Source organism: Hippichthys cyanospilos, chromosome 13, assembly GCF_059441005.1.
Source record: "Hippichthys cyanospilos isolate Australia breed blue-spotted pipefish chromosome 13, RoL_Hcya_1.0, whole genome shotgun sequence".
Taxonomy (NCBI): domain Eukaryota; kingdom Metazoa; phylum Chordata; class Actinopteri; order Syngnathiformes; family Syngnathidae; genus Hippichthys; species Hippichthys cyanospilos.
In genome coordinates, this window is record NC_142381.1 from 1,663,597 (window position 1) to 1,678,539 (window position 14,943).

At 44.8% G+C, this 14,943-nt stretch overlaps 2 protein-coding genes across 3 annotated transcripts in view; one reads left to right on the top strand and one right to left on the bottom strand.

Moving 5' to 3' along the window:
* The first annotated feature begins 1,396 nt into the window (after nucleotides 1–1,396).
* On the top strand, nucleotides 1,397–7,744 carry LOC148413389 (aryl-hydrocarbon-interacting protein-like 1). The gene is made up of 8 exons (XM_088432167.1): nucleotides 1,397–1,540; nucleotides 3,281–3,460; nucleotides 4,151–4,339; nucleotides 5,441–5,617; nucleotides 5,711–5,852; nucleotides 6,201–6,637; nucleotides 6,804–6,945; nucleotides 7,178–7,744. The coding sequence occupies exons 1-8, from the start codon at nucleotides 1,445–1,447 to the stop codon at nucleotides 7,489–7,491; spliced, it is 1,677 nt and encodes a 558-aa protein (XP_088288293.1). The 5' UTR covers nucleotides 1,397–1,444; the 3' UTR covers nucleotides 7,492–7,744.
* Nucleotides 7,745–8,407: 663 nt separating this feature from the next.
* drp2 (dystrophin related protein 2) overlaps nucleotides 8,408–14,943 on the bottom strand; it is a 126,120-nt gene continuing 119,584 nt past the window's right edge. Inside the window, exons 21-25 of one of the 2 annotated variants that reach the window (XM_088432119.1) lie at nucleotides 13,605–13,751; nucleotides 13,133–13,376; nucleotides 11,235–11,352; nucleotides 11,087–11,173; nucleotides 8,408–10,517 (exon numbers count right to left, since the gene is read on the bottom strand). In XM_088432119.1, coding sequence (XP_088288245.1) covers nucleotides 10,498–10,517; nucleotides 11,087–11,173; nucleotides 11,235–11,352; nucleotides 13,133–13,376; nucleotides 13,605–13,751 — 616 coding nt within the window. In that variant the 3' untranslated portion in view covers nucleotides 8,408–10,497. Of the gene's footprint in view, nucleotides 10,518–11,086; nucleotides 11,174–11,234; nucleotides 11,353–13,132; nucleotides 13,377–13,604; nucleotides 13,782–14,943 lie in introns of both variants that reach the window. The other variant, XM_088432118.1, reaches the window with a different exon arrangement.

The following is a 14,943-nucleotide window of genomic DNA, read 5'->3' on the forward strand; positions in this document are numbered from 1 at the left end:
TTGTGGAGTCAACTGTCATTGTAGCCTTGATGACTTCCTGTTATGCACGCTTGCAGACCGGAAGTTCATTTTGGTCTTTTTACTATTTTTCACTTTTTTTTTTCATCTAGGTGCGGAAAACTTCAAGGTGAGTTGAATCAATGTTTAAATATATTAATAAATATAAATACATAAAGAGAATGGATCCCGCTCTTTCACTTGCAAATAAAAGCAAGAATGTGAAATGTTTTATAGGTTTCGAAGGTTTTACTTTAATTATTTAAATGTCACAACGTTACTAAATATAATTTTGTGAAAAGAAAGTTACAAGAATAGTTTGACAAGAAAAAAAACGCGTGCCTTTTACGAGAGTATTTAATATTTCATGTGAGAAACAAGCTGTAGTTTTTATGTTGTTGCTCGTAAAGTTTTACGAGAATAACGTTTTAACGACGAAAGCTTTTACTCGAATAAAAGTCATGAAAATAAACTTGTCATTGAAAATTGCCTTAGGGGGATGCTGCCCATATTTCGGGAGGATTATATTTCAATAAAGTATTTCTTTCAGTGCAAAGGTTTGCCGAGAAATGGAAAATAGGAAATATTTTATGACAACTAATTTATAATGCGGGATAATTAATAGTGAAAAGGATTAGAATAAGTTCATAAAATGTAAAGAAGTTATAGAGGAGGAAAATGTATGATACTATGGGATTAAATGATGTATTCAATGATTTAAAATAAATGAGACGGAAATAAATGTATTTCAAATACATACATTTACTTATAAAATCAATATTTGAATAAATAGTAAATGTGTTAATTAAACTCATTTGTAAATAAAAAAGCAAAGATGTATATTTAAGAAAAATAATTTCATGAATTTACTTCTTTAAAATACATAAATACATTTATTTATTTAAAATAAATCTTTGAATAAATACCTAAGGTTGAATGTCTGCCCTCTGCCAAGACGGAGAAATACGTCTTTGGGATTGAATGAGTTATAAAGAAGTCAAAGGTTCATAACTCTGATACATTTTCAGGCCACGAAATGATGATAGTATGAGTTAAAATGTAAACGAATTTGAATATACAGTATTTGTTATGAGAACAATGTGCCATGTTGTGAAAATTGCGCGGTACTGGTTTTCATTTTTTCTGAAGTACAGTATTACTATCCAAAACATATACAGTGTATTGTGTACCGCCAAATACAAGGTAATCCCTTTCCCGGGATTAGGGCCCCTTCCTGAAGGATCCCTCGCTCGTCCGAAAGTCACCCCAAGTCCTTTTTCCTTTCTTTCACAGGCACGCGCCAATGGAAGGAGCCAGATGGGGATTAGCGCTTCAGATTAAAGTGGCCGGCTCGCCCGCCTCGGCCTAATCCCGCCATCTGTCAGAGAGCAAAGCACCAGGCCGCCGCCGCCGCCGCCGCCGCCGCTCTCTTGTCCGGCCCGGAACCATGGAGGAGACCTACCTGCTCAAGCATCCGGGCGTGAAGAAGAAGATCCTGGCCGGAGGTACCGGCCCGCTGCCTCACTTCCCGCCCGGGACCAAGGTACTGCTCGCGAGACCTGCGGGACGTGGCGCCCAAATACATGCCCTCCGTGAATGTTCATTTACAGTCCGATCGAAGGGAGTAAAGACTTGTTCATTTCCACTAATAACCCAGGCTAAACACAGCTCTGCCCGACATAACATCACTCGTGGTCTCAGTCTAGTTGAGATGCGATTGTTCCTACTTTCCTACCAGCCAGAACTTGTGGCATAACACAAAGGTCTCAAAAATAGGGGTGTGCACCAGAGCTTTTAATTGGCTCAAAGATTACAACTATTAGGAATAACCGGTATTACATCATTCTCCATAAAATGCAAACAAAAAAAAACAATTATTTTCTGGACCCACAAATTACAGGCGGGAGACCCTCCGAGGGTCCGGGAACCTCAGGTTGAGGACCGCAGCTTCACTCGTCAAACGTGTTGTTGCTTCATGGCGTTGATTTGCTTTCAGTTAGGCAACGCTCAAATATGCACAACACCGGGGAATGATTTGGCGCCTGGCGAACGCGGGCTCCAGCAAATTGTCGCGCGTGTAATGGCGGCGCCACCTTGTTTGCCGGTGTCTTTTTTTTTTTTTCGTCATTGTCCTCATTCCAGTCACATCCAGCTACTGGCACAAAGCCCGGATGCACTCACAAACATTTTCCATGACAGCGCCAGCATGGATTTCCACTCCTGTTCATCTACATTACTCAGTGTGTGTGTGTGTGTGTGTGTGTGTGTGTGTTTGTGACCTACCTGCTGAGGAAGTTCCCAATGATAAACAAACTATGTTATCACTGCCCTATCAATTCAGGCAGCATAGCTGCGAGTACATTTTAGGCAGATGAATAACAGAGCTTTGTATAGGCTAGAAAGAGTCACATTATTAGGTACACCTGATGTTTTTAGAGATCTGGTACATTACAGGTATGTCAAACTCATTTTTGGCAAGTTAAGTTTTCCTTTAAAGTTTTTTTATGCACTCCTTGAACCCGGTGGCCAGTGCGGTGTATCTGCAGTATTTTTTTTTTTTTTTACCAGCCACCAGGGGGCAATCTCCCGGTGATCAAAAGGAGCCGGAAAAAGACACGATGCAAGTTTTGATTTTGTGTAGTAAATGCTACAGGCGTGTTACTGTTGTGTTGGTGCAGTATTCTATCAATCCAGTGGTGCTGGATTTTTTTGTACAAAAAAAAAATTAAAAAGGCTGACAGAACTGCGAAAAAAAGTATGACTTATACTCCCGAAAACATCATAATTCTTATATATTTCTGGCTTTGGGTGAAATCATTTGGCTTGAATCATATTTGAAAAAAATGGATCCATGTTGTTCATAATGCCATTAAAAAAACAGATACAGGTCACATGAGGCAAAAAAAATGAAATTGGATCACTTCAGGCTACAGTGTGAACATAGTCAATGTATTTCCAAAATGATCACTTTTCAGGAGAACCTTAAAAATGACAAGCCACCAGGGGGCAATCTCCCGGTAGTCAAAACTGAGACCAACAAAGACGCTATCAAATTTTCATTTTGTGTTTGAACTGTTATTTTACCTGCCACCAGGGGGTACTCTCCACAAGCAAAAACAGCTGTGTTACTGTTGTGTTGGTGCAGTATTCTACCATTCCAAGTGTATAGGTGTTTTGAAATTAGAGAGCAGTAAAAACAGTTTCATAAAATAAGATCTCAACATCTTTAACTCAGGGTTCCCTTTTTTTATTTTTTCATCCATTGTGCCTTTTTTTTTGGCAGCTGGTTTTCCATTTCCAGACGCTGCTGGACAATTTCGAGCGCACGGCGGTGGACGACAGCCGAGCGGCCGGGAGACCCGCCGAGATCTTCGTGGGCAAGATGTTCAAGTTGGAAGTGTGGGAGACGCTGCTCACGTCCATGCGGGTCGGAGAGGTGGCCGAGTTCTGGTGCGACGCCGTTGTGAGTTGCCGGAAATCTCTTTCGCTCCGCCGTGCCCGTTATTGGAAATCGGGTGCCCATGGTGTATGTTTTTTTAAACATTTTTATTTGACTTTTTGCCCGCCGTGTAGCGCGATATCATGCGGTCGGCCCAAACTACTGACGTAAAAAAAAACGGCGCCCGACGAAACTTTTTTAATGATCGACCCCATGCAAAGCATTTTTGCAGCCGAATAAATATATATAAATATATATAATTTATATATAAATATACATAAGAAAAATAGTTTTATAGAAAACATTGACCCCAAAAATCGTATTTTTTTTGGGGGGGGGGGGGGGGGGCTCATAATGGGGTTATTTTTCAACAATCTGTTATTAGAGTGTATCTAACATCATTTGTAATATTTCTGGCTGAGTTGCCTCATGTTCTAATTCATTTGCTCTTAACTTGAAAAGTAAACTTGACTGTTCCGGCATTACATCAGAATTGCCGATACCTGCGGAAATCATCTCGTGTTTTGATGACATTTTATATTCACCAAATTAGTCGACCAATGTTTTTCAGTAGTGTCAACGCCATTCCCTTTAGGACAATTTAGTGCTAAGTTGCTGCATGTTCCAATTCATTTGCTCTTAATTTGAAAAGGAAAACTTTGCCGCACTGACAGTAGCTGTTTTTTTTTTGTTTTGTTTTTTTTGCGCATGCAGCACACGGGTTTGTACCCGGTGGTGTCAAAGGGGATGCGGCTGATCGCCCAGGGCAAAGACCCCCTGGAGGGCCAGCGGCACACGTGCGGCATGGGGAACCTCTTCCACTATCATTCCACGGGCTTCCCGGAGCTGGATGAGCTCATGAAAACGCCGCAGCCGCTCATCTTCGTCATGGAGCTGCTGCAGGTAGGCCGACACAACACGCGCACGCAAAACAGGATAAGCGTCTTTCAGATTTCCCACATTGTGAGCGGTCAGTGAACGCGGCGCCAGTTTAACGTTGAATTCGCTCCAAGCAGTTGTTTTTTCCTTTTCCTCGCTAGCAGCTTGAGTTCATTTTGCCATAAATACCCGAATTTTCCAATTTCCCACTATGAGTGGTCAGTGAACGCCTCGCCAAGAGTAACGTTGAATGCGCTCCTTTTCACAGTTCATTTTATCGTAAATACCCGAAGTCGCGCAGCATCCGTGTTGCATTAAGTTTATAATTGTGCACGTATGCCAAAAAACACGATTAACAAACCAGTCAAATGGAATACCTAACGTGATTTCTCTCTGTTTCCGTAATATTTCTGCGCGTGAACGAGGGTGGACTCGGACGTTGGTTCGTTCGTCTCGCTTCTTTGATTGAAAATAATGTCGTAACAACCTCAGCTAACCCCAGCTGCTGTTAGCTGCAATAGGCACTGGCTGCTAGCAGCTAGCAGCCATTTCTAAAATTGCTAAAAACCGTTAGCAGCTCAAGCCCGCGTTTTTCGACGGCGAGGATGATGTCGCGTGATCCCGTTTTCAATCGGCGCCATATTCCTCAAGAACCGCTGACAGCCGTGACGCCAAGTCGCAACGCTGCGCTTTGAAGTCAACCCGCCGGGGGGGGGGGGGGGGGGGGGGGGGATGACAGCATGTTGCTATTTAGCATTTGCTTGTATACGCTCCCGCTGTTTTATTCCGCGCCCGCTTCATCCGGGAACAAATCACGCTTGACGACTTAGCGAGAAAACAAGAGCGAAAACAAAAGTGCACACGTAAGAAAACAAACCATCTTTTGCTGTTTATTTTCAAACATTCAAATCAGCTTCGTCGGCCTCTGCCAAGGCTGAAAAAAAGGCCTTTTCTCATCATTGTTTGGTCTGTTGTGGGCGGGTGAAGATTCGGAAGCACTTTCAAGCAAAAACCATTGATGCTAACTACTAGCATGTCAATAGCCTTTTTAAGGCAACTTTATTTATTTTTGGGTTGCAAATACACAACCCGTGTCCCCAATTCACGCCCCCTTGACCTTTGCAGGTGGGCGACCCCATGTCCTACCACAGGGAGTCGTGGATGATGGAGAAGGACGAGAAGCTGAGCACGGTGCCGATCCTCCACAAGCGGGGCAACGCGCTGGTCAAGCAGCGGAACTTCCGAGAGGCGGCCAGCCTCTACAAGGAGGCCGTGCTGCTGCTCAAGACCGTCCAATCCAGGGTGAGCGCGTCCCGCGCGGACGGGGACGCCAACGCTCATAGCGTCTCCAGATATTCTGACATGAATTCTGTCACGTTCCTCCCTTCGGCGCAGGAGATGCCGGGCGACGCCGACTACGTCAACTTGGCCCGTCTGATTGTCCCCCTAGAGTTGAACTACTGCCAGTGCATGCTGGAGCTGCACGAGTACTACGAGGTCATCGAGCACGCCGACGAGCTGCTGGACAAACACAAAGGTGTGTTTTTATTGGTAAATATAGTAAGTCGTAAATATAAACCATGAAGACTTTCAATTTGCCACACTGTCCCTTCTAAATGCTTGCAAATGGGAGGTCAAGAAGTAGGTGTCAAATTTAGCCCATGTCGGGCTCATTTACTGCCATTCAAAATTGGAAATACTATCAATTTACTGAAAACCTAATATTTGATCATGTATTTCCCCCGACTTCTGCATGAATCCTTTCAACAGCAACTCGCGAATGGGGCGCAATAGACATTTTTGTGTTGACACCCCAAAACCACTTCGAAAGCCGTCTCGCTCGTACGTCGGGGCACTCTTAAGTCGGGTCACTTGTTCCCCGCAGACTGCGTGAAGGCTTACTACAAGCGCGCCAAGGCGCACGCCGCCGTGTGGAACGAAAAGGAAGCGCGGCGGGACTTGGGCACGGTGGCCCGCCTGGACCCCACCTTGTCCTCGCTGGTCCAGCGGGAGCTGCGGGCCTTGTCCCAACGCATGAAGGACAACTACTGGCAGGAGAGGGACGCCTACTGGAACAAGCTGGACGGCGAGGGGCCGAAAGCGGAGGACGGGGACGCGCCGGAGCGGGGGCGGGACAAGAAGGAGCGGGACGCCGGGGACGGAGACGGCGATAAGACGGAGGGGAAGGACTGGCAGCAGATGCTGCGCCTGGTCATGCTGCTGCAAGAGCAAGGAAACGACCTCGTCAAAGGAAAAGGTTTCCGGGAAGCCTCGGCAAAGTTCCGCGAGGCCTTGGACTATGTGGACCTCCTTCAAAATAAGGTCAGTGCGCCTCCTCTCACCTATTTAGTTTTTTTTCCGGGCTTTCTCGGTGGCGCATGGGTGTCTTTTGAACTACGGAGAGATTTTGAAGCGGAAGCTTCCGAAATCCAAGCAAAATCCAAGCAAACAAGCGGTTCGGCGCTAACGTTGTGACGTGACCTCCCAGGTGCGCTGCGGCGACGAAGACTGGGAGTCTTTGGAGAAAGTGCGGCTGCCCCTCGGCCTCAACTTGAGCCAATGCCTGCTGGAGCTGCAAAACTACCAGCAGGTGCTGCGCATCAACGACAAGCTGCTGCAAACTCATCCAGGTCCCGCCCACTCCTTTGATTTTTTTCTTTTTTTAACAAGTATACAGGCCCACTAACTTGAATTTTACATATTCGTTTTCAGATTCAACAAATCATAGTTCATTTGTAGCTGAAAGCGTTGTAAAAATTGTAAAGGAAAAAAAAAAGTGAAGCGTGGAGAGTCTCTGTAGCCCCAGTGCAGTAGCTGTGGCACCTTGAAGGTTTTCTTGCGTATGTACTCCATCTTGACCAGGTCACTTGAAGGCGTTGTACCAGCGCGCTCGGGCGCACGCCGCCTTGCTCAACGAGGAGGACGCGCGGCGGGACCTGGCCGCCGTGGAGAAGCTGGACCCCCGGTTGAAGCCCGTCGTCCGTCGGGAGTTGAAGAAACTGGGTGAGACCCTCCGCGGCGCGCACGCCCAGCAGAAGAAGAATTACTGGGACGCCACGCGGGAGAAGTGGGGACCCGGACCCGGACCCGGACCCGACCGGCGCGAGAGCGGCGGGGACCAGGAACCCCATCGCAAAACCGTTAGCGATAGCTTAGCCGACGCTAGGTCGCTTTGAGATAAAAACAAAAAGGCGCCTCAGCCAATCAGAGCACAGGAATTGTCTTCAGGGTGCGTTTAGAAGATAAACACACAGGGAAAGTATTGATGTAACGAGGAGCTCATGCAAATCTACAGAGAAACTCCCAGCTTTCAATAGTTTTTCTTCTTGACAAATAAAGTCACAGAAAGAAAATCTTTTTGATGTTTGGATGATCTTTCACATTTGTTTGTTCATGCACGGTATCTGAATAAAACACCATGTATAGTAAGGCGTTTTTTCTTTGTTTTATTTTCGGAAAAAACAAAAAAAAACTCCAGGTATGGTACGGCATTTTTTTTTTTGGGGGGGGGGGGGGACCCCACCATGTATAGTAAAGCCATTTTTTTGTTTGTGTCAGAATGGCTCAGCGGTAGAGTTGTCGTCTCCCAGCCGAAAGGCCGAGGGTTCGATTCCCCGACCATGTCTAAGTGTCCTTGAGCAAGATGCTGAACCCCCAATATGTAAATGACTAATTAGTGTCAAGTGTTTTGAGTACACAGGGTAGAAAAGCGCTATATACGTGAAAGACTATTTACCATTTTGTCGATTTTCTTTTTTGTTTGTCTTATTTTCTGGAAAAAAAAAAAAAAAACAACCATGTATGTTAAAAAACGTCCAGGCTTACTATACAGGCTTACTATACATGGCTTTTTATTTGAAAAACAACCATGTATAGTAAGGATTTTTTTTTTTTTAAACAACCATGTATAGTAAGGCTTTTTATTTGAAAAACAAGCATGTATAGTAAGATTTTTTTTTTGAAAACGTCCATGTATAGTAAGAATTTGAAAGACATATCTCATATTATATCTTATATTCGCATACATATGCCGGTTCCATCTTACGTCCATCCTTTTTCCTGATTGAAATAGGACAAGCGCACACAAAGGAAGACAAATAGAAACTCTTTATTTCTGTACACAAAGAAAAACAAAACAGTAGAAAGCATCCAATCAGCTCGCGCTTGTCTTTACAGTACAAAGTGTTTGCACACGCCGTGTTCAAGCCATCCGAAAAATACATGGAGACGGTTAATGAGGTATATCCATGGTGACGGAACGATAGAAACGCGTCATCCACACTTAAGTGCGACCGTGTGTGTGAGTGCGGACGCTCGTGCGTTAAGGTCAAACGGGTTTGATTGACTGACGGGATTCAGACACGCAAAAGCAGATGGTACAGTACGTCATACAGTCGTTTGTTGGGGAGGACATTTTTTTGCAGTGTTGCCATACGTTCAAATGTGAAGGGAGGGAAAAATATGGAGTGGGGGCACTTGAGAATATTTTTTCGACGCCGGATATTGCATAATGGGTTTATTTTGGGTGTTTGTCCACGACAATTTAAAAGGTGACGCGTTACACAAAACGTTGAAGTGTGACGTCAAAGTATTTGCTAGCTTGTCCCGGGAGTTGCGTAGCGTGTGAGTTGTTGATTACAAGATTACAAAACTAGGAGGTTTTTTTTGGTACGATTTCCAACCGTATTCCACGGCGAGAACCGGTGGACTGCCCGTTTACTACGTTGTCATTCTCAATCCGCTTTCCCAGCCTCCTGTTCCGTTCCGGGTGTTGCGTGTATCCCTAATTAGTCCTCTTGTATTTAAGTCCCAGTTTCGGTTCAGTTATTTGTAGGGTCAATACTTTTTTTCCTTCGCCGTGAGTTTATTTTAGTTTCTAGTTCTGTTGCTACCTTGTCTGCTTTTCTTTCCGGTTTACTCCCGCCTCATTTATTGATTAAACCTTCTTGGTCCGAGCCACAAATTCGCCCCCCCCTGCATTTTTGGGTCCACCATTTCCAACACAACCTAAACGCGACACTAATTTTCCCTTTAAAGTGAGGGAAAAGTACACAATGTTGGCAGGACTTGCAGTGAGCAGCTGGCGTCTTGTTAGCCTTGTTAGCGTATTCACCGAAAAGGCAAATTTTACACGCGAGCGAGAAAAGGAGGAAAAACCAATCCATTTTTTCCACTCAATTTTTTATGAAATTTGCTGTTTGGAAGTGATATCCAGAATAAAACTGATTATGCTGCAGATGTTTGTTTTGTGTTTTTCTCAAAAAGGGTATTGACGTTACAAAATATGGAGTAAAAAACACAATGAATTTTTGACCTCAAAGTTCTATTGACCCGGACCCCTTTAAGACCCAAGTTCTCTTTGCCACATCCTCAAAACGCCAGCCTTTCAAACTGTCACGTTACGCTTCCTTCCAAGTTTTTACTTTCCAAATTTGAAGCGAGCTCCTTTCTAAGTTTAGTTTCCGAGTCAAGTCTTCCGAATTCTGCTCATAAAAACTTTCATTTCCCCATTCTGTGTCCTGTCTGCTTCTGAGCCCAAATTCTCACGTGACAATTCCTTTTTCTCAAAACACTTACGGTATTTTCCGCACTATTAGGCGCACCTAAAAGCCTTGAATTTTCTCAAAAGCTGACAGTGCGCCTTATAGACCAGTGTGCCTGATACAGTGTACAAACATTGAATTTTCATTTTTGTGGGACGGAAAATATAAATCAATTGCCATGTAATTAAAAAACAAAACAAAAAACAACAACAGACTTTTAGCTCCATCTAGTGGATGCATAACGCGAGCTCAGCCACTACTGTGGCTTCTAGTCTATGTGCCTTATAATGCGGTGCGCCTTATAGTGCGGAAAATACGGTAATAATAATCATTTGCACATAATTAGGCTATGAATCGCCTTCCCAAATTTGAGTTGTGTAAAGCTTCACACCTTAAACACACACGCACACAAATCTCCCCTCAACATGGCCGCCTTCCTGGCTGGAGTTTACCTTTGGCCGGCCGCCGTGGTCCAACAGATGTCAGCCTGATGCGGGTTGCATGACAAAAAGGCTTATTAGTGCACTGGCTTCCAGTTAAGGTTTGAGCTGGCGGCTGCAGCGGGACCAGAACCGGAACCGGCACCGGCACCGGCACCGGAACCGGGCGGGACCCCGAGCTGGACGTGCAGGCGTCCGTTTAGATGTGTGACGTGGTGCCTGAAATGCGCGGGGCAAGAAGATTACCGTCATTATACATTGAAGACTCAAAATGCAGAACTTGTACTTGGATAATGTACTTCATTTGCCATTTTGCAGAGAAGCATAGAACTCATTGACTGCCAATGACGACTATAGACGTCAAAGATCCATTTTTACTGGGCCGTCTGTGAATGACGTAATTTTTCCACCGGAACAGATCCAAGGTTGAAAATAAATAACTTGTAGTTGGATAATGGACTTCATTTGCCATTTTGCAGAAAAGCATTGAACTCATTGACTGCCAATGACGACTATAGACGTCAAAGATCCATTTTTACTGGATCTTCCGGCTGTGACTGAGTTAATTTTTCCACCGGAACAGATCCAAGGTTGAAAATAAATAACTTGTAGTTGGATAATGGACTTCATTTGCCCTTTTGCAGAGAAGCATTGAACTCATTGACGGCCAATGACGACTATAGACGTCAAAGATCCATTTTTACTGGGCCGGCTGTGAATTATTTAAATTTTCCACTGGAACAGATTCAACTGAACTACGGTTCTGGCAAGTGCTCGCGTGAACCGACCCGGTTCGGAGGGGAAGACGTTTCTGAGCTGCTCGATGACCTCCTGGAGCTGCAGCACCGTGTCCTGCTCGTGCTCCGTCTCGTCGCCTGAAACACGGGCCGCGCGTCAGCGAGCGGGACGGGCCGGCCGGGGCGCGGCGTCACCGACCTGCCGCTTCCGTGTCGGTGGTGTCCCTGCTGGCCGCGCCACCGTGGCGCCCCCCTCCGGACACGGGCGAGGACAAGGTCGATGGTTCTGACCCGTTGGCCTCCGAATCTTCTTTGGGCTATTAACACACGTGCACACCATGCTCAGAATTCAAACGAGAAAGGCGTACGCGCGCGCAATGATACCACGCTTGAAAGTTTGGCTTTGCACGCAAAACACATCAGAAATTCTTAATGGGGGTGCTTGAGGGGGTACATGAGATTTTGACAGGATTCTTGCAGGGATCAGTAAATCCAATTGAATGCTTTTAATGCAGGCAGGAACGGAACAGAATTCTTTTCAAATTGAGAGCAAGTCAATTGGGACGCGAATCAACTTTGTTGTTTTGTAGTGACTCCTTTGCAAAATGTTGCATGCCTTTATTTTGTTAAGTTTTTATATTACGTGATGCCGTTTAATGCCATGAAATGCACAAGACAATTTTTGTTTTCAAATTAAGAACTAAGTATGGAACAGAAAACAACACATTCCCGAATTGTGTTATAGTGACTCTTTTGCAAAATATTGCATGTCTTTTTTTTTTGTGAAATCTTTGATCTAATTTAATGGTTTTTAACGCCATGATGAAAACAGCATTTGTTTTCAAATTAATAGCAAATTAATTGGAACAGAAAGCAGTGTATCGCTAAATTGTGTTATAATGCCTCCTTTGCACAGTGTGGTATGCCTTTAGGTTTTAATCTAATTGAATGCATTTTGACAGGAACAGTGAGTACATATTTCTTTTCCGAATAAGAGCAAATCAACTGGAACATGAAGAAACTTGTTGCTGAATTGCGCTATAGTGATTCTTTTGCAAGAGGTTTGTATAGTTTATTTTCAGCAGACAGGACAGGATTAAAAATAACAGATGCATTTTTATTAATGCTGTTTATATTATTACATTCAATCCCAACGACATAATTTTACATTTTCGAACATTCCAGGCATTCAATCTAAGGTAGCTATTTTTTTCAAGCGGCTAAAAGAAGATCTAAATATGACTCATATTCATACTAAACGACTTAAGCGTAAATGTAAAGTTTGATTGTAATGTATTGTGCTGTTCCACCTGATGGCCACCGGGGGCAGTGTAATTCATACAGAAATTCGATATGATTTGACCATTATACAGAAGACTGTGAATGATTGAGTATTCAAAAGTGTGTGTGCGTGCGCGTGTGTGTGTGTGTGCGTGTAGAAGCTATAAAGGGCTCAGACCATCCCTCACAAAAGCCCCTTTTTCCGGGCAATCCCATTTCTTGAGGAAATGGAAGTGCAATCCTTGTCCAGGGAGAAAAGGATTATATGAATTGGAGGACTTTTTTTAAAGCAGCTATGTTCTCATACGGGTCTATTTTTAGATCCGTTGCATGTCTTCCCGACTAACTGCCCCACCTGTGTCATTTGGCACATGTTTTTTTTTTTTCTGTTATCATGACATTTATGAACATATAAATAAACCATCAATTGAATTATTGAACAAAATTTGTCATAATGGACATAAAGTGTCAGACCTGTTCTCAAAAAGAAACAATTCCAAATAAGTAATTTGCACCTGGAAAAATATTCAATTTAATGTCCTCTTTTGGGATCATAGCGGAGATTTGTTGACAAAAATGAATCATTAACATGACAGGTAACGAGTGGAGGCACGTAACAAGTATGGGGTAGTAGTATGGTGGAGAACCCGGCTTTTCAAAATAATGAAATCGACTAACCTCCTGAACATAACATTTGTTTTATGAACTTATGTTTTCCTAAAACATTCAATAATTTCTTTGAAGGAACTTTGATTTCAAATCGGAGTCTGAGAACCATAAACGGGAGAAGTACTTTAGTAAGGAAAGGAGACGTACCTGAAGGAGAAGCTCTCGCAGTCTGCGCAGCTGCGACTCCAGCTGCTTGTTGTGGTCCTCCAAGATCTGCATGCGCGTCTCCAGCCGGGTCTTGTGCTGGCGCAGGACCCGCGCCTCGGCCAGGAGCTCCTCGTCCTGCGGCCCGCCCGCCGCCGGCGAGCCCGGCCCGCCATCCGTCAGCATGGGGAGCGACGCCGCCTCCTCGTGTTTCCACTTGAGGCGCCGGTACTCGCTCTGGAGGACCCTGAGCCCAAAGGGAGGGAAACACCAACAAATCGGAAGGCCATCTTAGGTGGCTGAAATGTCACCGGAGGATTTTGGAGAATTTCTTCACAGCAAAAATAGTTTGGGCGAACATCTGCGACAACCTTGAAGGAACCCCGAGAAGATCACAAGCGCCGCCGCCTCCTCGGTGAGATACGGTCGTCGCCGGGCCCGTCGCCGGCCCAGAGGAAATCCCGAGACCTCTCACCTGTTTTCGTTCTCCAGGCGGGCCAGGGTGCACTGGAGCTGCTCCTTGTCCTGGTGCTCCAAGTGGGCCAGCAGCATCAGCTGCCCGCAGGGGGAGTCGTGCTCCAAGGCCGGGCTGGGGTGACGCAGGAGGTACTGATCTTCGTCTCTGAGTCGGCGCCACACAGAAAACAGCGCGCTGAGCCACGGGGTTAGCGTTCGTCGCAATGCCGCACAAGGCCCAAAAAAAAAAAAAGCGACGAGCACAACAAATTGCAGCAGTTTGGGGGTTAAAAATAAATTCAAACTCGGCTACTGCGGGTATTTTTGGGAACGCGACCCCCGCAATAAACCACGGAACACTGTAGGTTTTCCAGGAGTCACAATGGCACAATTATGAACTAAGTTGCTCCATGTTCCAATTAATTTGACAGTCATTTGAAAAGGAAGCTGTCACGGCATTACAAAAGCATGAATTATGTTTTTAAACTCTTGATGGGTCTTGGCGTGGATCGAAACAGTCTTTGAATGTCATCAAGAGGGATTCCCCCCCCCCTTTTTTTTTTGATAGTACTTTCCACAAATCACCTTTCTTCATTTTTGATTTTCCACTAGTAATGTTGGGCCGACTTACCTCATTGTTTTGTTGCCATTCCCTTTAGCTCCATCTAGTGGATGCATAACGCAAGCCCAGCTACTACTGTAGCTTCTATTCTATGCGCCTTATAATGCAGTATATATTAAAAGACCATTCAATGAAGGTGCGCCTTATAATCCAGTGCGCCTCATAGTGTGGAAAACACGCAAAATGAGCGTTCCTGCCACCTGCAGAAATCTCAAATGCCTCGACCTACCCGCATCGCTGGCGTAGGAATGTGAAGCAAGGACCAAGTGTACCTAAATAAGAGTAGTCGATGTTTCCTCGACGGTGCCGAATCAATATTGGATGGCAAGATGAAAGCACTGTAGAATTGCTGTAGATTGCATCATATGAAAGTGTTGAAGACGGCTCCTGGTCTGGTAGACCGGAGCTCTGCGCAACTGTAAACACCTCCTTCATGACACTTTCAATCAAGGATGAGCGCCGTCTTGGATCTCCTTGTGGGAACGTTGTGGCAGACACGTCGACGGGCACAAATATAATTAACTTATTTTTAATCAAGCGCATTTCTGAAGGCCTCGGCGGCAGATCACACGCGCCGTCGTTCAATGCTGAGGGCCATATGCCACAGATGAGGACAGAGATTAGAAAAAAAATGCCTGGCAGCTCACATACGCAAAGTAAATCCCATTGTAATATGAGCTACTTGTTGCTAAAATATGTTATAGTGACTTGGTAGGAACAGTGCATTCTTCTTTCC

Bases quoted from the DNA above. Each gene is read 5' to 3' on its own strand.
- LOC148413389 (XM_088432167.1), top strand. From the start codon at position 1,445: ATGGAGGAGACCTACCTGCTCAAGCATCCGGGCGTGAAGAAGAAGATC. The intron at 1,541-3,280 runs GTACTGCTCGCG...TTTTTTTGGCAG, and splicing joins ACTTCCCGCCCGGGACCAAG to CTGGTTTTCCATTTCCAGAC. The intron at 3,461-4,150 runs GTGAGTTGCCGG...TTGCGCATGCAG, and splicing joins AGTTCTGGTGCGACGCCGTT to CACACGGGTTTGTACCCGGT.